Here is a 22,457-nt window from a genome sequence, read left to right as displayed (position 1 = left end):
GTTAAGGAAAATCCGCTATGAAAACTATGAATATTTGCTCTTATGATTTACTTAACGTAAAATGATATATACTGCTATATATCTAGCACAAACGCAGAGTGGTTTGCTACGGACCATTTTTATCCGTTCCCAAGTACGGGAAGGTGATACTTCCGTAAAGCAAATTCGGAAGAATGCATTTCAGTCCAATCAAAGAGATCAGGGTATAAAGACTTATTGCAGAGAAAGAGGAGTTTTTGGGTAAAGTTATCAAGATCATGTTCGGATGTATGTACATATTTACAGGGAAGCCGAGAATTGTAATTCCGAATTCTAAGAGTATTCGACTGTACAAGTTTAAGGTATTTTGTGAAGTTTTGTAATCACGTTAATTTATTATAATATTTATAATGTGTTGTTTTGATATATTATCATTAATAGCACATTGCAAAATTCATTATTAATAGTGTTTTATATCATTTACAAACGTCAATTTGGGTGAGGAGCCTTTAGTGACATGGATTTGACATAGTGCCTCAACATTTGAGTTTTATTGTGTATAATGAGTTTTATAGTTTATATTTATCATCGTTTACGATTACAGAAAGCAACAAGCATTACTCTAGTCTTTGCTATTTAAAAAATTAGTTTTAATGTGATAAATAGTCCAAGCTTCCAAATAGATAGTTTACAGCTCAATTTACACAAACATGTAAATACAAATGTTTCCTGTGTGTTTTGTTGTACAGTTTTGTTTATGATAGGTTTTACTTTCCAACACAGTAAATGTAGCTAGTATTAATACCAATTGTAAGATTTAGAAGTAACAATATAAAACATTCTAATTTGTGGTAAGATTATTATTTTTATTTTCTAACTTTGTTTTCGTTTTATTCGGATGACAACCTATAACAATAACTTAAAAGAACTTAATTATATTAAAAGTAGTAAACTAATTACTCTTGTACTAAATATAATACATTGGATTGTTCCTACCAAAAGTAAATTAAAAGTATGCTGTGTTACCTTTTTGAAGAAGAACTCATTTAATAAACAGATATTGCCGTCCTTTCCTAGAAAATCGGGCGAAATATTTTGCTAGCCGTAGCTCGCTAACAAAGCGTGTCTGGACATGTGTTTATATGAACCTTTTCATATTTTTATGAGAGTAAACTACTTAAGAGTTGGTCGGGTTACTTGTGGGACACCTGTATAATGAATAAAATATGGTTCTTTCCAAATATTAAATGTTAATATGTTTTATTTTCAGTTTAAATTTAGTAAAACAATCGGTGAAGTGAATAAACATCAGTTGTTGTTAATGCTTAACTTTTTAAAAGATAAAATTAGGTTTGATGTAAATAAGAAGTTAGTAACTACCGCCATGTTGCAGCTGATATTTATCTGTACGGGCTTGATACTACTTAACTTTTAAGTAAATAAAGATTAGTTGCTAGTTCTTTAATCTAGTTGTATATTATAATGTTTAAGAATTTGGCTGAGCTTAACTTTTCTTGGCACTTGTTAGTTTGTACCAGATTTGCCGTTTAACAGGTCATGTGTCAACATTTGTACCACATTGCAAGTATTATCAATACGAGTAATTCATTTTTACGATTAAATTATGAAAATGTTAGTACTGTAATAATGTCTGCAACATAATTGGAAACCAAAACGAGGAGCCTTTTAGATGCCCGTTAAAGTAAGAAGGAGGGCCATGACGTTACGTAAAGATTACTCTTGCTTAGAATTTCTATATGTTATATAGAATATAAATATGTTTTTTCAGTATATTGATTTGAACAAAATTATTGTTTAATCTAAATAGACTCAAATGATTTAAAAGAATTGTGTCATATATAATACATTTATAAAAATATATAACGTATAATATTTCCTAAATGTTATTATACTGAATGCTGGTTTTAAATTTAATACCAGAATGGAATAATTAAGAACCAAAGTATTTAAGGTCTATAATTAATTAATATTTATACTTTTCTCAGTAGTTAGTATAGATAGATGATTGTTACTTAAACTAAATAACACTTACAAACACATCTCTAATCTTTAAAACGCGAGTTTAACTGTTAATTTAAAACAAACTGATATATCCTTCTAAAATCTGCTGGAGTTTAGAAAACAATTTACTTTTTTCAATCTCTATAAAATTGTTGTGTGTTTGTATATTATTATATAAACTTATATACAGCTATTGAACAATCGATTTTTGTTTTCCAACTAATTATTTTAGTAACAAAATTACTCGTTTCATTTAAGTTTTTTCTTATGTTATCGATAGAGCAGCTATTTAATTCTTCTTTCGCTACGGACTGGATAAGTTATTACTACTTAGAATGACCTCTTATTTATTCACCTCATAACTATTTATTGCAGTCTCTGGACAGTAGAGTCTACTTTGTACTCGCCCAACGTTAAAGGACAATTTATCGATTTTATATACATAAAAATAGTGCAATTTAAAAATTTTTAACTGCCGTGTTACAAAATGACATATATTTTTATAAATGTATTTTGAAAATATCGTTGTTATAACTCTTAAATGTATGTAATTAAACGAATTTTCAGTTAACAACGTCGATTAAGATATTATAGGCATAATTTATATCAAAGGCAAGATTGTTGGTATTCATGAAGAAGTCTTTAACCACTAAGCTATATTAAAGTAATGACAGAGATTGGTCATAAATCCGGTGGATGCTTGATGCCACCCTGTAACCGTTGAAGCGTACAGCTGCCGGCGAAGATGATGCATGCCTAATGCAATCATGTATAAATTGCTCTCAGGCTAGCCCTTGAAGCGGAGTACATATCCATAAATGTGTCTTGGTTAATGATAAAAATTTAGAAAGTTTGTAGTAAAATATATTTATGACTATGTTCAAATCAGTTCACATTTTATAAAAATAAAACATAAATACCTCCATATGAAATGAAAGCTATTTAAGGAATTTGATTAATTTGACGGACATCTTTATCACATCATAGTAGAATAATAGAACAAGCCATGTAGATCAGCTGCCTCAAACCACATCTAATCAGAACAGATCATGTTGCATATAATAAACCACATTCATACAGTTCTTAAGATATTTCAGCATGCTGGTATAATGTAAGAAGCAGGCAGTATACATATAATGTTGGAAATAGGATTCAAGCAAGTTTTACGTTATTGTCAGCATTCCAGTAAAATATAATGAACGAGCTATGTAGAAGAATTTGTATAAACCACATCAAACCAAATATGTAACTAATTATCATGCCAGTCCTTCTAAGTCGTTAAATTGAAAAATAAAATTCTAAGGAAATAAATTGATAAAACTCTATTCAAATAAAATGTTCTCACAGAGAACCAGCAATGTAGTTATTTACTTAATAAACTGTTAGGTAAGATGGAATTCAAAACAGAATAAACAGAAAAGTTTTGCTAGTTAAGATCTATAATTTACTTACCCGTAAATAACCCAGTTTCGTTATGGTTACATCTAAGTGGTGAACACATGTTTCAATCTCCTTGTAAAAAGTTTCAGTTGTTCATGTTCAAATTGAATATTTAAGTGTAGATGCAACCCAAATATTTAGTATAGTATACTTTATTATGCAACCACTGAAATTAAAGATCTTCATGAAAAGAACAATAATACCATTAATACTGATTTCATATTTCCTGAGGAAAATAAGAACGAGCACCATTTCATACAGAATAATTGGGTAAATATATCTTCAGAATCTGGTTATACCGTCCAGTGATAAACCATTTAACTAATAGTTTTCTGATTACTAACTCTTTTTTTAAGGATAGTGTGCGTAGTTTTTAACCGCATCGAAAAGTACAAAAGTTCACGATTCATGTATAATTTCAATAGGGAATTAATAAATGTGATATGTTCAAAAGTTCATTTTATGATGGGAAATATACAGTATGGTCTATGAAAAGTGGTACTAATTGAATGGTAGGAGTGTTTAAAAGCACATTTACATTGGGTTGCTATTGTTATAGATTGCAAGAAGTATGGTGCAAGTGCTGAGCAGCATTTTAGAGATGAATACTTCAGTGTTGGATGAGGCGGATGGGAACGGCTCAGTTTCTCGACAGCTGGTGGAAACAATCAACATGTACACGAGTCGTGCCAGAATGTCTACACCTGGCAGTAACCTGGCTTTCTCCTCACCTAACCTTGCCGTTGACATACGACTAGTCGGTGAGTATAGCCAATCAGTTGTTGATACACTTTACCTTATAATACTTTGTTATTTGGATTGCAACACGTTCTTCGTCCTGAAATAAACTTTCTCGTGAATAATAAAAGCTATAAGTGCAGAAAAATCAAGACAGTAGATTCAGTTTGTTCCTACATAACATAATTATCCTATATGAAAGGGACGACGTACCGCAGAGTACAAAAGGTTTGGAACAAGGCAGAATATATTTGTAATCCTTATAAGTGAGATGTAAGAGTGAAAAAATTATAAATACGTGTTTGTCTGATATAATTAAATTATAATCAGTTGACAAGCTCTATTTATTAAAAAAACTACATGTAATAAACTTAATTTTTAGAATCACAAGGCTGGTCTTATAACTAACATCTAGAGTTTTTGGTTCTAAAAAGTGTCGAAACATTTATCACATAATTAAATATTTGAAATTTTATGACACTTTCTATACAGATGTTAAATGAAACGAAAACTGTTATCGTTGTAACATCTATTGACTGAAGAAGGGTCTTCAAAGTGTGACCAAAGTAGTTCTAGAGTTGAATTGCGTATGCATATAGGGACGTTTGGTGGCATTACTTTCAGCCAAGTCAACTTCTGGCGACCTTTTAGGGTATGTGAATTTCCACTTCCAAACAATTCTATATTAATTTCAAATACGTTCTACAATTTTATAACATATTTACAAACTAAAGCATACAGCGGCATGGTGTGGACTGCAAACGAATTTCCCAGAACTCATATAACCAACAGCGATAACGGGTCACTGGGTATGTCAGTGTATCAGAGTAACTGGAAAATTTGCCAGTTTTGGCTCTGCCTGGTCGGATAAATGGTTAGTGTGTCACATCGATAAGGAGCCATTTCGACGGGTTCATTCTGCCATTTGGTTGGCTCAGTAGTCACTGTGTCGAACTGATAACGAAGTGTTTCATCGGCCTTGTCGTTTTGTTTGCTCAGTGGTCCGTGTTTCGAACTGATAACTACTTCAAAAAGTTTTAAACTATTGACATTAGGACTATAACCCAAAGGAAGACCCACACTTACTCTCTAGATAACGAGGCTGGAAGGAGGATCGAATCTTTGGTACCGATCGGATTTGGTATGTGCGTTGGTCAAAGTAAGAAATACACAGCAAATTATTGAAAATAAACAAAATTATTATTATCAACGTATTGGCAAAAATCAAGTGAGATAAAATATATCTTAAAAATCTACCACTAAAACGCCAAGTAAATCGAGTTTACTGAAATTTCTTCATATATTACATCTCTGACGATAGGTGATACTAAATTAAGGAATGGGTGTTAAAGTAAGACATGAAACCAAACATATATAACTTAGTGTAACTAAAGATATTAGAGTTGTTTTTACCAGTTTTTTTTTTTTAATCATGATAACTTTTAATATCCATCCCTAAAAAGCTTGAAGCAATCATCAAATTCTGGCAACTTCACAAAAGCTGCCAGAATATGCATTTAAAAACGTATTATTTTCTATTTTTAATGTTTTTATTAAAAGTTTTATTAAACTTACAACCTTACACTCCGTACAAAATTGCATCTGAGATATAAAATCTTAAATTAAACTTAAAACGTTTATGATTATAATGAACCGTATATTTTCGGCCTACATATTAGTAGATTTGTAATACACTTAGCAGAAATATTTAGTGGCACCAAATATAAGATCATGATGTGTTCCTCAGGTCCGAGTAACTTTATGGCAGGATGATAAATTGAATTTCGTGCATTCCAGAAACCCATATACAACAAAGCAGGAATGTGTTAGCCATTGAACCACATCACTGACCCAAACCACGGGCAAACTCATTTATCACTAAGTCTCTGAAACTACAGAATCTAATATTACGAAGATTTGTATTTTGCCTGATAAATGTACACTAAATATGTTTCTACCTTCCTAAGGGTTCCGTCCTGTCCGTCGTGGTAGCACATAAACTTTCTTCTAAACTTCCAAAAACTACTCAACTAAAGAGGCTACAGTGTAAAGCTGAAAAGGCTCCTACATTTTGGTTGCCTGGTTCTTCCTAGCTAAAGAAATTGCTTCTCTTTGCAACCTCTGTGCATTATCTTTAAAAGATTCAAGAACAACTACTGAATCATTAGACTAGTTACTACCATGTAATTTTTAACGGATTATTAAGTGCCTTTTTAGTTGTTAAAAACAAAATGTAAAATTCTATATTTTCAGAAGCGAGGTAGTTACAGCATTTCGAGTTAAATAAATCTTTAAACAGATTTTTATCAAATACAAATCTACTAATAACGCAGTATTGATAAATAATACCCGAAAGGTTTTCTCAGTATTCTGAATAGGAACGATTGACTGAATGTAAATGTACACACATGAGAACGGGACGAAACGTGATGATGTTTGTGACACTATGAACCATTTAACTTTCATTTAGAAAGTCTGCATCAAAATTAGAACTCAATACATTATAACCTGATTTTAAACTTCGCAATGTCTATTTTATAGTCGGTAAAGTTAATTCTTATTTTTTTTACTTCGAAGTTGTAAATGTAGGAACTCTTACTCCACAACTACATTATCTCAAAAACCGATTTTATTGGGTTTGAAGCTGGGTAGAAAGCTGTTTGAATGTTTTCATCCGATACATCAGATATTTTATTTCTTTATATCTCATTTATTTTATAAGCTCTCAGATTCTTCCTAGTTACGTCTTTGAGAAATTGCAATTCACAAAACAGTCCGAGATATAAAAAAGTTTTAAAATAAAATAATAAACTTTTTACAACAACAAAACACATAGAACGTTTCTATGCAACATTAAACAGTTGCCTCTATAACATAATAATCGTACAGGATGAGATAACAAAATGGTTTCAAATTAACTAATGTATAAAACAACAACAATAGATATCGAGGAAGGTATTCTTGGATATATTTTATCTTACATAGTTTTTGTTAATAAATTAATAATCATTTAGAAATTCATCAACTGATTTTATCTGATTTTATTATTTCACTGGACGGAGGTAGTAAAATTAATTTTGAAGTAAGTTAAGAATTACTTGGAAACTAATCCGTCGATGGTCATGTTTTATATGTCAAGTGAATAAACGAGGAATAAAGGAATGCCGGACTGCGCTTTGTGGTATTGTATTGGTCAGCGTTCTTAGAACATCCTCATCGTTATAAATAGTATTTCTATCTGCTTCATGAAATCAGAACCTCACAAACACTCCTGCACTTTTTATTATTATTTGGAGAGTTATTCATTTTGTATACCCAACATACTTTGATGTATAAACATACCATTCTTTTCGGCTATTGTGAACTCAATTATTTACAACCGTAAAAATATGATAGGTTTTTAGTATGATAAAATATTTTAATCTACAGTAGGTCTATGTAATGTTTTTTATTAAACGTAATTATAATTGACGTGTGAGAAATGGATTAGGTAACTAAAATATTGATATGTGTAAGAAATGGAAGTATAAAAGTTGCAGGGATTGTTTTATGACACGTTTGGAAATATGCTACGTAGTGTATTCTGTAGTAGTTCCCAGTCTGTCCTATGCGTCATGGAATTAGAATCGCCCTGATCACCAAAACTGAGGATTAACTATAAAGATAACCGACCTAATGTGATCAAATTTTTTTTATATTCGGCTGACTATTAACAAAATTGTTGTAGGAAATTGGTTATATAATATTGGTTATTATGAAATGTGTATCATATTATCGAACTTGAGCTTTAAAGTATTTGTGAATGGAAGAGAACAAGAACCTAATTGGTTCCAAGTTAAAAAGACTTCGAGTTCTTGGGGTTGGAAAATGTTTGTGTTATAAAAGAAAAGTATTTCCAACTTTCCTTTTGATAGTTGTTATGTTAGTTCAAACAAGTCCTTTTCCCTATCAGTGAGTAATACTGTTCTATTTTGTTGAAGTCAGAACTATAACTTCGTTCCATTATATCCAATACGGACTTCTCAGTAATACTCATGTACGAAAAGTAGTAATTTACAACGCCCTTAGAGTAGGTTAACCTTAGAATCCAAAACTCGTCTCCTAAAGAAATATTACAATTATATCCGTAAAGGCACTCCACTACTTAAAATGCCTAACAGTTTTAAGTGTTCAGAAATTTTCGCATGTTCATCTATATTATTGTAAGAATTGGTTAGTTTTTGTATGGTGATTTTAGGCATCTAGAGCTATTATATATATATATATATATATATATATGTGTGTGTGTGTGTGTGTGTGTGTGTGTGTGTGTGTGTGTGTGTGTGTGTGTGTGTGTGTGTGTGTGTGTGTGTGTGTGTGTGTGTGTGTGTGTGTGTGTGTGTGTGTGTGTGTGTGTGTGTGTGTGTGTGTGTGTGTGTGTGTGTGTGTGTGTGTGTGTATTGTGTAAATCTGTTCCTGTATTCAATTTTTATTTGTAAGTTCTTACTCTTTATGTGCCTCTTGTGGGTTTAGAAATACTCTGCCCCAAGGGCGTCAAATATTCTGATTTTAAGCTTATGGTGGTAATTTTGTTTAGTTTCACACAGCTGATTACTAAACCACACATGGGTTACTTAGGCAGTTTATCTATGTGCTCTAACAATCTTAAATCACCTTATTTGTTAACAGCCAGCAATCTATTAAATGTCATGTGAAATATATATTTACAAATATGATTATTTATGATTACAATAAAATATAAATGAATTACAAATCCCAACTTTAATATGAATTTGATAGTTCATAAGTAAATGTCTGATGTATGGTATAATTTATCGACTGTCAATTATTCGGCCATGAACATCTGCAGTGTGGCCGTCTTCTCTGTATAGGTAGATCACAAATCCACATGGATTTTGAGCATTTCTCTCGTATCAGACAGACGAGGCAAAGTAATAGAGTGTCCGGATCACTTCGCCACCATTCCGTAGCTATTCTCTCCGATATATGCACTATATTTTGTGGCAGTGTTAGATATACAAATATTTCCTCTGCTTCAAAGTTATTGCTATTTTAGTACTATGGCGTAACTTTATATAAAATGACTCAAGAGATAAAAATGAACACTAATCAATGCAATATATTCAACAAACGTGTATATGTTAGGACTAAATAGAATTAATGTTCATACATACATTTTTATAGTATTAGTACACATTTTCTTATTGATATCTTATAATCCATTTTCTGATGTAAAATGCCTATAAAACATGTGTTTTAAAGTGTTATAGAAAATTTTATTGCAGTTTCACTTTGGTAGCACATGAAATTTCAGACGTTTATCCTGTAATAAAACCTATGACGTATTTGGTTATATTTGGACGAAGCAATTAAGTTTATGCAAAGGATATTCACCTTCTGGACAAACTTTAAGTTTTCACAGCTGACGGAGGTAGATATTTGTGGAAAGTTCCTTTCTCTGCTATTTCAAAAAATAACGTAAATATAATACCTACGTATGTGTCACAGATTAAAACAACAGTGAAGATAGTCTGCGAGGACAATAATGTCGATATATATAACTAAAAATTCTGATAAAAATATGCCTTCAATGAAAATTAAGTTACAAAGGAAAACAATACTAGTTAGGTAGTAGCCGTATACAGAATAGCATAGTAATCTAATTGTCACGTTATCACTTTACGAATTAAGAACAGTAGATTTTCTTAAGAGCGCATCTAAGCACTTAGGTGTTTTCAACCCATCTTAGTATTTCTTCAGTAGGCATATTGAATGCTTATTCTGTTGCAGAAAAAAGCTCAGTTTCATCGAAGTCAGGAATTAGGTTTAGCCCGACAGAAGCGGCCGACTCCCCAGAGGCGAGTGGACAGCGCAGGGGCTCAGCTCACCAGGTAGTTAAAACAGTGATAACAACCTTTCATTACTTTGGCTTTAAAACTCAATCTCTTTCGATAATTTATTTACCCTATCCGATTAATAATATAGTTTTCTACTTTAAATTAAAAATATGACGTTTTAAGTTTATGAATACCATAAATTAAAATAATTAAGAATAAGTAATAAAAGAGTTTTACTAGCCCCCTTTTTTTATCAATAACAGTTATATCCTCCATATAAATTAATTTATCCACAATATAGAGGAAAGAATATACAAAATTAGTTTCGGTTAAAAGTTATAATGTAAAGATATATGAGACGTTGAAGTCACCAGAATGCAAGTTTCAACAATATAACAAACAGTCTGATTACCACTTTTTCAAATTTCCATACGATTCATGGATGTTATATAAGTAACAACAGCATAAATAGTATGCCTACTTCGTAGGTTGAGCATCTATGGATACATTGTACGAAGCATATTGCAGGATTCTTAAAATCATGTTAAATACACGCCCCAGATACTCGTGAAATTATGCATGCTACTACTGATTCGAGAATGAAATTTATAATAAGCAAAAAATCATAGACGTATAATGAAACCAAATTTTATGGTTAGGCCGATGGTATTGTTGCAGTGTTTTACAACATCTTGCACATAATCTACAAGGTGCCCCACGAGTAACCCGACAAACTTCGCAGGTGGTTTCCAGTGGAACGGAACCCGAGTAATTGTCATATATGGTTTTTTTCTCAGCTACTTTGGCAATCAAGCTCTACAATGAATCTTGTAAAACTACAAAAAGTGTGTTTTTAATGTTTGTAAAAAATCTTTCTTTACAGCTCGAGAAATTTCTTGATGACCGATTTACGTACGCAATGAAATATGTAAGGAAGGCCCCACGAGTAACCCGACAAACTTCTCAGGAGGTTTTCTCTCATTAAAATAATGAAAAAAAATGTATACATACACATATGTCCGTAAACGCTTTGTTTGCGAGATACGGCTAGCGAAAGATTTTGCCCGATTTTCTAGGAAAGTACGTAAATAAACCAAAACTGGTGTTTTTATGGCGTAAAGATAGTTTTAAATTTATTGGATTTTATTTAAAATGAACCAAAAATTGAATAATATATGTCCTAGACCTGTAAGACTATCCATTTTTTTAAATATCTGACAAAATATACAAAATTCAGTCTCGAAAAACATGTTTTGTTTAGATTTGAAATACATTAACACGCATTAAGTACATTAAATGGGTTATAAACACGCAACATTTTTAACCATAACTTTTAGAGAATTTGATTAAGAAGAGAATAATTTTAAATAGGCTAATAATAAACAAACACAAAGTATGAAAAAATAATGTTTAATTAAATCAACACATACTAAAAACAAAACAGGAAATGCAATTATTTTTTTGGTCATCCTGTGAATCACCCAGCTTTCCTTCTCACTCCTCCCTAGACAGCAACTCTGATAATCATAAGATGGCCGATATGTTCTCCAGATTCGTCTGTATTTTCGTAGCATGTACAATCTGTCCCCAATTTTGCATTTGGATATCAGATTTTGTCCTTCTGAAGCCTCGGAAAGTTGAACATAAAAAAGACGCTGGTCCTGATAACATTCCCCATCGCTATTTTTTTATTGACGCGCATTTCTTGCTGGACTACAATAAAACAGGTTCCATTAACTTTTCTTCAACTCTTCCATAGAGCCATTAATTTTTTTCGGATATCCTAAATATTCGTTATTATTCTAAATGGGAGGATATCCATCTGAAATTAAGAACTATATGCTCATAACTATTCTGCCAGGTAAGGTGTTTGAGTCTTCTGTGCTATTCATTTCTCAGATCACTAATTAGTCAAAGTCAACACGGATTAACAACCTCAAAATCTACTATCAAAAACTTCTTACTATTTGAGAGTAGTTTTCTGTCAGATATGAGAAATGGGAGGAAAAAACTCGCCTTTATTAACTTTGCAAGGACGTTCAACAATATTGACAATTCTATCCTCATCGTTAAATTGAGAGCATATGGGATCCTTGGCTCACTCCTCAGCTGTGTAAGGACCAACTTTCAAGTCGGCACCTGAAGGTTAAACTTCCATTCTGCACCTCATGAGAATTTATTCCGAAATCAGGGGTTCCACAGGGTTAATTTTCAGCCCCGTACCTCTTCATAACATTCATTTATGACATATTCGAAGTGATTGGTGTAGGGAGTTTTTTGTTTGCGGACGATATGAAGATCTTTGATGAGGTCGAAAATTAGGAATTTACAGTCCGGCTACAGGTTAGCCTCTTGCCTATACATGATTGGAACGTGTCAATATGCTTCACAAATAATTCGTGCACCGCAAATAGCAGAGTACAACATATTAAATCAGCCTTTAAAGAGACATTTTTCAATTTAGATTATTTTATACACACTGCACGTATAGTTCCTTTTTCATTAATCAGAATATTAGGTAGGTATCTTTTTTCTTACACATTTGGAATATATATCTACAAGTTATACATATTAATTGTCCAAAACTAGATTTTAAATTTTCAGTGTAATATGACTATATTTATCATTATTCATGTCTGTATGTTCTATTTATGTTCTTCCTTTGTTTAATAATTTACAAACTCTATTCCTGCTAATTTTAGAATCCTTACATGTATATAAACACTGACGTTACACACTAGTCTACGTATGACAGTTATTTATAAGCAGCATCTGTTCACATCAATTCAACTGTAAAATGGTCTTGACAGTTGGAATGTAAAAGAAAATTACAAAAATTAAATAAACGATTAATTTTGCTGGATACTGCATATTTTGCTCTCTCATGCAGTGAGAGACAAAACACATTCAGCCCAATACCGATGGTTGTGGTGGTTTACCATACCGTTTAGTACACATGACGCTTCATCGGTGAAAAATAGTGTTTAATACTACTGTGTTACTATCAATATTCCTCGTCATTAACTAAAATTGGACTCCGAAATCGAAGTCGTCTTCAGAAAGTTCATGAACTAAGTGGATTTTTAAGTTTTTGAAACAGAATGAGTTAAGACATTGGAAGCCTCTATAACGCATTGAAAAAACCCAACTTTTCATCGCTTGTATCTGAGCTTGGTCTTTCGATTCTAAGAAGATCCTCGACTACAACTGTCTCTTAAAAACGTTCTAAGAGACATTTTTATTAACATTTATTTTTACATTTGTATTAGGTTAAATTTTATATAATAAGAAGTCCAAGACAAAAAATACAATATATAAACACAGCAGTCTTTTTTGTGAACAAATAAATATTTAGTAATAAGAACATGTTTCTTTTAGAATGCATGCTGATAAATGACTGAGTAGTAAAATATCTTACATCTGATTATCCTTCATAAATATCAGATTAAAAACACATTTTAAAACTTTCTCTTACCAATACTGACATGTTTTATGGACCATTGTGGACCAGTAGTCTGTAATGAAGACCATTGTGTAAATAATTATTGTGTATTATATTTCCTGAGCTTGGGACCCCACAACTTGCACGGAGGTGATTTTACGGTAGTTTCGTTTTCTATGCCATGTTAGTTTACTGTGGCCAGATCATGATGTCTATTCTACGATTGATTGCCGATTTTCTTGGTTGCCGTGGTATAGCGAGCAATCACAGAGATCTCGTGTCGTTGTTGCCTTAGACTTCAGAACGTGCGGCTACTACATTCTTCAGCTGCCGCCGAGCTGGGTTTGCAAATTAATGTATGTAGAATTTGAAAAATATATCGGAATATATCAAAAATTTAGGTGACGGAATCAAGCATACCAATACTAAAAAAGGTATCTTCATATTGATTATGTTTATCAGACAAACCATTTATTTATCAGTCAGGGGTCCAATCATTAGAGCCTAAGACATTGATAGTTTATTATTGTTTGAAAGTTCTGGATGATTGTATAAATGAACAGCTACAGAAGATTACTGCCCAACCATACATACATTAATTTATTTCCCAAATACATTTAATAAAAAGATATATGTGTGTGTGTGTGTGTGTGTGTGTGTGTGTGTGTGTGTGTGTGTGTGTGTGTGTGTGTGTGTGTGTTATAAATTAAATTATTAAACTTTATTTGATTCATTTACTGAGGAAGTGCATCATGTTAATAAATTCACAAAATAGATTTTTTTTTACGAGCATAACTTGGGATTTCGGAGTATATCGCCGTGTCTAGTTGGAACACTGTGATACGCTCCAACACAGCTGCCATGAAAGCTGTCACGAACATAGCAATCACAAGAGAAGCTGTCAAAAGGTACTGATCATGTTACATATTACTTAAATAATGACCATAATATAAACAAGTGGTGTAACGTTGAATGTAGGTAAAACGGATCTTACTAAATGGACCCCACCCTTTTACAGTAGGCATATGGTATTTAGGTGTTTGGTACATAAATACATTATGTTTTTGCCCTCTCGATAGTGAAAAGATTAAGGAAGTTAAGCAACTTAAATATGTTATATATGGATTTAAATTGTAATAATAGGTTATTTTGAGTCAAATGTTTGATAACTAATAAAAAGAAAACTTCAATTATTTAAATAAAATTTTTGAATCTCACCCCTTGGCGATCTGCTCCAGTACATCAGACTTTATGTATTTATTATTTTTGACTAGGGTATTCCAAATCAGATGACATATTTTGGCTTTCCAAATTAAGATTCATTTAAATTTATATTAATCAGTTTTTTATTTCTAATGAAAACACAATGTTTTAATATTTGCTAATCTTGCAATCTTGCTGGATTATTATTACATTTTGAACTCTTGCTAAATTATCCATTTGCTGTTACAAATAGTTATTGAACTATCCCTCAAAATTTCACTTCCGTAATTAAAAACTCTATTTGAGCTAGCTACACCTTTGTGGCTTTGTGTAGTTATGGTCTTTACCATAACTATAATTTATTTTAACACGTCTGTCATTATCAAGAGATTATTTTGGAACAATAATCTCTTGATAATGTAGAGGTAGTGACGAAACCTCTTGATCCACGGCATTATAACCATAAAGAAAACCCACATTTAACGGACGCTCCCGAATCAGAAACAAAGAGTGCTCGCAATATTATTGTGAGCTTGAAAAAGAGCCTCGTGTTCTAGCACGTAATAAACGACTTGCAGTGACAGTGACAGACGGTCATAAGATAACCCATTGTTACCGCGCGGAGCAATGGCCTGACCTTCAACAAGTCCACAGCTACCCTGACATGGATATAAATTATCAACAACATAAATGGTAAACTAACCTATCCTGAAGTGCCGAAACTCTGGCCTTCATTATAGGAACTACTTTCTTATCTATTCCAGAAACATCAAAAATATCATTGGTTGATCAAATTCATTCGATATTCGCACAGTTTTGGCACAATGCTGATGCACTTTTCTAAGAATATGAGTGGCTGTAACATACTTTACAACACAATTCTCAATTAACTTTGAAAAAGTACAAATAAGATGCAAAAGGACAGTAGTTACTAATAGTAATACCAACTTTTTCAAAGAGGAAAAATCTTACATATGAATAAAGATTAAGGAATTCATAAAACGTTCGTCTGCTTTTAAAATCTGTTTTAAAAAGGATATCCGCCTGAAGATGAATTTTATGATATATCAAGTCCATTTGCCCTATACAGTCCTTAGGGTAATAGTCAATTTTCAGAGTAGCACATAGTTGCTGGAGACTACTATATAAAATATGTTTTAAAAATTCATTTGGACAATATACGTATCAGAATATAAGGCCTGAGTGCTCAGCTCAGCTAACCTCAAGCGGAGAGGTGTTTTGACTGTAGCCTACATTGGAATCAGTGTGTTTCAACATCATATATTTCGATCTTGCTCGATAATAATGAACTTTAGATATTTATAAATTAAATTTAAAAAGTTAATCTAACGACTACTATCTGTTTCCTGGTTTGCACAGCATTACAGCATAACTAAATCAACTCAAATCTTCAGATACTCTAATTGTATTAGCCATATTTTCAACCGGTGTGAACCTGGAATGTGTAACAGAGTTATCAAATATTATTATTGCATTTGCAAATATGTATTTTATAAAAAAATCTGGAGTTCGTAGCTTGGCTGACCAGTTTTAAGTTAGTTATCTTTATATAAAAAAATTGATAGTTCCACGAATATACCCGTACAAATTATTCTCAGTAGTCATTACTGATCAAGCTATGAAATACATTATTAAATTATTATTATCATTATTTATTATTTTATGCTAGATAATGTATGGAACTATTTTAGCTTTAAATAGCTAGCTGTATTTTTTTTAAAGTGTCCGAGTTCAGAGCACATTAATATTTTGACCGATTTAGAAATTGTTTGGATTGCAATCTAAAGATTTTCTAAGCCACCTGCTTTTACTAAAAAAAAACACAAATAACTATTTTTATTATTTTTTTATTGTTTATGCTTTTTTAATCATATTAGGTCTATCCCTAAAAAGTAGTTTATAACATGAGTTTATGAGTATTAAATAGGCATATAGAGTATTTAAAAATTTTGCAAGGATATTTTCTTTGTATTGACTCTTCATAACAGTTACAGAGTAGTCATTCTTCTTTATCATGGTAACATGTGACTTGTATGAAAGAAGTCATACTCTGTTAATCTAGGTTACATATTTTATATTTCTTTATCGCACTATGTATTTTATTTATGCTCTATCGTATCACACATGTATTCAGAAATTATTTGTTGCTAGATATCAATTCTACGTATAACGTAGCTATGACGGGAAGGGTTGATTCAAAGTGAATGTTGAGTTTAGCTCCAGTTCACCTTCCTCTTAGTGCAGCGTCTGGAATCTGACGCTGTGAATCAACCCTTCTCACCATATTTACGTTATGTGTACACAACTAGGTTCATCCACCGTGCTTAGAGATCACTGTGGATGTTATAAAACATCACTGTGTACCCAACTGTGCATCTGTTGAGACAATAATAATACCTCTTCACCTAGACTACATTATATTTTCTAGATGTCTTTGAAGGTAAAACGATGCAAAGAGTTCATTTTGAGTTGTCGCTGACTTTGTTTAAATATTTTTAAACGACATAACTCCATATTCCAGGAGTCAAGTCTGTAACAGCGTCAGATTTGAGAATTCACCTAAGAGTAAGGCAAATTGGAGCTAAACTCAAAATTTTCGATGGTTTTAATATTTCGTGTTCACATTTTCCAAGAACTGTAAAACAATTGTATTATATTGATGACATTCAACATTTGTTAAATGATAATTAAATCACGCGATATTCTTACGACTTTGGTCCAACTGCCAAATATAAGATTGTTGCGTGGTTACTTATGGTCTACTAATCTCGGATACTCCGGCCTCATATTCTAGTTGATATTGACTAAGCTGAAAAGCTACAAAACAAATTGGCAACACCACACGATGCTTATTTACCAGTTAAAGAGAACAAGACGGCGAAAAACTAAAGGGAACCACGAGTGGAACTTTTTTTATTAGTTGTTCATTCTAGATTAACTTATTACAACCAAACTGTGACTCCTCATTGGTTTATCATAAATATCTAATACTTAGTTAATCTTTCATAATTGGCAACCAAAGCAGCATAATTTCGACTTATGGCCTCGATAATTCCTTTTGAAAGAAATGCTGGTTTCGATATATTATGTTGGCTTCTTCCCAATTCATATAATAGACTTCGAAACAAGAATGATGTGAATTTTGGCTTTTCTGATAGCGACTTACTCGTTTTTGCTTTGTGTATTTTTGTCCTAAAGTATTTTTTTCGCCTATATACTCAAACTTATATGCTTATATTACAACTACATTGTATACTGTAACACTGACAGCCGTTATGGATCTAAGTCAACAATATAGCTGTAGGAAATATACTATATAGAGTCATATAACTTTCGTCGTTATGAGGTCAAACATACCAAGGGGTGGGCAACGCAGTCATAGAGCCCGATATTTGTTTAGTGGGAATGACGTGCGATATAAATAATTTGGGATTTAACCCAACAATATAGCAGTAGGAAGGATACTAGATAATATCTTATAACGTTCGTTGTTTGGGGTAAACATACTAAGCAGGATAATGGGCACAAAAATAAATAGGTCTACTTAACACTGCACTCATCACACACTTATCCTGAAACCATTTTAAAATCACTTCATTCACTTAGAGGCGATAGAATATGAAGTTTTTATAACTCAATTTTCTAATTCTGTGAATATTTTTGATTAAATACTTGTCTTAAAAAATCAGGGTACGAGAGAATGTTTTGGGATCTTAGCATTATCTCTATAGGTTCTTCACTCTTGCTTATATTTGTGCAAAACGGCATTAAGACCAGATCCCAACAACAGTGCTGGGTACAATTCTCTCTACAGCTCAAATAATCTACATAAGAATTTATTAGTTATGTAAATAAAAATTACAGCTGATAAATGATATAAATGATAAGGATAGTATGGTGATTCCTAAGGAAACCGTCAGTAGAATCGGATCCTAGATGTAGGTCCAAACACAGACCTACATAAGTGATATATATGATTCAGATAACAATCGTGGTACCTCAAGAAGCCGTCAGTGGAGTTGGCGCTCAGGAGCAGGTCAGGATGCAGTTCGTCTTCTACAGGAATGGGAAACTGTTCAGAGACCGCCGCAGACCCTGGGCTCCATGGGAAATGCCAGTTCTGAGTGCAAGACTGCTGAACGTAACTGTTAGAAATCTGAGCAAAGCTGTATCATACACTCTACCACTTCCATCGTCGCTTGCTTCGGTATCTCACACTGCACACTGTGTATATTGGGACTCACTTCGTAAGTTGAGCTTTTTTTTTATTAATTTGTCCATTCTCCGTACTTTAAGTCAAAATTATATATTAAATTAATTGTTTTAATTATATTAAAAATGAATTTAAGATAACTGAAAATGTTTGAGTAATAGTACTCATGTAAAGCAGAGTACGTCATTTGCGTGCTAATACTATAATATTACAAAATAAACGCATTTAATTTTTATTAACTACACCAACGGTGTACACAATTACGAGAAACTATGACATATTATAAGTTTAAAACAGTACTTTTTGCCTTGTGAAAGATTTTTTAAATATGTTTTCTTTTTAACCTTATCACAATATTTTTCTACGCTTACTATTCTATTAGGAAAAGTTATATCAATCCTGCGGTTATAAAATATTATAATGCCATTAATTAGTTTTTGAAAAATAAATATATATTCAAATATTAAAGTTTATTCTGAGTTTTTTTTCTTTTTCAAACAGTGAGCTTTACGACTATAATTTTGAAAGTTTGAGTTCACAGTCACTATTAGTTTGAATATGAGAAAGATACGTTTAATAATGTAACTTAGAATTAACATATTCATTCCTGCAGTAAACTGCACACCTCTTTAAATGGCTATAGCTTTCAACCGAAACGATAAGCCCAAATGGCCTTCAAAAAAAATTAAATAAAGTGTCAAAGCAACAATTCTGCTTAGTACAAAGGAAAATAACAATATCGTAGTTTATATTACAATATCCCCTTACCTCTACCCACCCCACAGTTGTTTCCTGCCCCCACTGTGTGCAAGGAATACCTTGTCTTTTATTTAACTCTTGAGTGCTGTCACGCTTGTTCCGTACTCCCTCCCTTTTTATCAAATATGTGCTATGTGCTAGGGTTAATTGTAAGACAGGGCCTTATGGCCCTAAATTCGCCCTTTTGTATATTTAATACAAATAAAGTCATTTGAATTTGAATTTGAATTTTGAACCTATTTGGGCTAGGAGTAATTTGTGCAATAAATGGTCAAATAGGTTAACTTTTTTATTACGGGCAACATATGAATATACATAACGGCGTTATTGTATAGTAGCTTGACTTAAGCTATACCAAACAACACTTGAATAAATACTTTACATTATGACATATTTAAAAACCTTTATAACACCAGCTGAACTGAAGCCGTTTTAAATTGTGTCATTAATCATTAAAATGTCATTTCCTTCAGGTAACTTTCTATAAATACATTAGATTGTGCATAATTTTTGTTTACTTTTAAATCGTTATTTTTAGAAACTACCATGCCTTTGCAAGTATATGGCCTTTTCAAATATTCATGTGTCTCCCGCATAATCCAAACACATAGTTGTTAACATTCAAATTAAATGCTTATGACGATAATTACTATACTGCTAACCACAGTGTTAAAACATTAGTACATTTCTTCTTTTCTAAAATGGATTCTGTTTCTTTTAAAATCCTAAATAAAATGTATAAACCCGTTACTAATCAGTTATTATATTTATGGTACAAAACAGATTCGTTTTGTGAGCGGCGTGGCGTTGGAATATTTGTTTATGTTCCTTCGTATGTTAAATTCAGCGAGAGGTTTGTCATTTCAGTTCTTTCTGTTTGGCCTTACGCACTGTGTTGGAGAGAAAGTCAAATTATAAAACGATTAAAAATTATCTTATTTAAGGAATATATCTCAAAGTTTTTACTATAATTGTTTTGATTAAGCTATTATATAAACTAAATATGAGTTTATTTTTGCGCTAAATTCTAATTTTCAAGCGGTGGTTGTTACTTTTTATACGGATATGACAAAAACTATTTGCGGTGTATGGATCACAATTAGCTGTTATTTGAAAACTTTGTGGTTTTTCATTCATTTATTGTAAGAAAATTGAAACCAATTAAGAAGTTATTGATCATAAATTAATTTAAAGTTTAAGAATTATTAGGTATACTATTTACAAATATGAGACATGTGATCACTTTATTTCCATCTCTTCAAGTGTAATAATGACGTTTAGTATAGTACAAAAATAGTATAGTTTATTTAAGAGATTTAAGTTTCGCCGTGTACATCTAACTGCTGGGAATATATGAAAGTCAGGCCAGCACAGAGGCTTTTATAGTGCTTGTGCTACGTTTGTTTGAAATGTCGGAATGTCAACCGCTACTTGTCGGTGTATTCGGTTAATATTTTTCCAAAGTTCATTCATTGATACTGATATAGTGCGTATACGTCAAGTCAAATATTAATCGATCATTGCCATTTTTTACCTAACCGATATTAAAACCGAGTTAAAGTTTACTTCTATATAGGAACAATGTTTATTTGTATTAAATAACTTATTGTCTTGTATAATTTTTTTCATTCATCTTTGAAGTAAGTTAATGATAAAACTTAAATTTCGTTGTATGTAACCATCGGTAAGCATATATTTCGCAGCGCACAAACAAAAATCTGTGAAATCTCCCAGGTGCGCAGTGGTTGTCGTCGGGTCTGAAGACAAACAGCAGTGGTGGCTTAGTGGTGTGCGAAGCCAATCATCTTACCGCTTTTTCGGTGCTACTCGACCCACAGCCGGGCAGACATCTCGCCCACGACCACGAGGCGGTTCTCACGGCTATCAGTTACTTCGGCGCTCTTCTCAGCATCACCGGGCTCATGCTCACCGTCCTCACCTACTCCATATTTCGGTAACTTTTCCATCACAATTCTAAATGTACGGTGATTATCGATTTTAAAATGTCTTGATTCGGTTCGTATGATGTGTGACTTTATTTACAGATGCCTTAATCGAGATAGGTCTGGAAAGATCTTGCTGAACTTGTGTATATCACTCCTCTTCATGAACATCTCGTTCCTGGTGATCTCGATCAAGGAGCACATTGACGTGTACGAAGTGAACACTTGCATGATTGTCGTAATGCTGGCCCACTACTTCGTCCTCACGTCTTTGTCGTGGATGCTAGTAGAGGCCGTAAACATGTACCAACTGCTCATCACCGTGTTTGCCTCTTCTGAGACCCGCTTCATAATCAAGAGGATGATATTTGCCTGGGGTAAATATCATCATTACTTTTTTAGATATAATGTTTCTAGCATGTGTCAAAATTATGATATAGCGTAAGCGAGCACAAAGTATAAGATTAAGTCATATGTGCAATAAACCATATATACACATTCATATGTCGCTACACGTCACACTATATACGAGTATTTAAACTAAGATAACGTTTTATGCACATAGGGTGGCCTCTATGTGTTGTGGGAGGAACACTGTACCACTCAGGCATTGAATACTACAGATTTAAAGATCCCGACTGGTGTCTATTTTCACCATCCAGCATAACGATATACTACGTAACCTTTGTCGGACCTGCGTGTTTTATTCTCGTCGTCAACACGTCTGTGTTCTTGATGGTCAGCAGAGTGATCTGCCAGCGTCAAACCATCAGCAAGAATGGCCACAAGAACGACGATGGTGTTACAGCTGCTCAGGTACGATCCATCCAAATTCCATAAGCTATTTGTAAAATAATTTA

At 32.5% G+C, this 22,457-nt stretch overlaps 1 protein-coding gene across 3 annotated transcripts in view; it reads left to right on the top strand.

Moving 5' to 3' along the window:
* Window positions 1–22,457, top strand: part of LOC124369085 (latrophilin-like protein LAT-2) — a 381,707-nt gene that overhangs the window by 342,898 nt on the left and 16,352 nt on the right. For all 3 annotated transcript variants that reach the window (XM_046826807.1, XM_046826804.1, XM_046826808.1), the window contains 6 exons: window positions 4,001–4,202; window positions 9,970–10,070; window positions 18,665–18,929; window positions 21,389–21,608; window positions 21,700–21,974; window positions 22,163–22,413. In XM_046826807.1, coding sequence (XP_046682763.1) covers window positions 4,001–4,202; window positions 9,970–10,070; window positions 18,665–18,929; window positions 21,389–21,608; window positions 21,700–21,974; window positions 22,163–22,413 — 1,314 coding nt within the window. The remainder of the gene's footprint in view (window positions 1–4,000; window positions 4,203–9,969; window positions 10,071–18,664; window positions 18,930–21,388; window positions 21,609–21,699; window positions 21,975–22,162; window positions 22,414–22,457) is intronic.

Source organism: Homalodisca vitripennis, chromosome X, assembly GCF_021130785.1.
Source record: "Homalodisca vitripennis isolate AUS2020 chromosome X, UT_GWSS_2.1, whole genome shotgun sequence".
Lineage (NCBI taxonomy): Eukaryota > Metazoa > Arthropoda > Insecta > Hemiptera > Cicadellidae > Homalodisca > Homalodisca vitripennis.
This window is presented reverse-complemented; position numbering and strand designations above follow the sequence as displayed.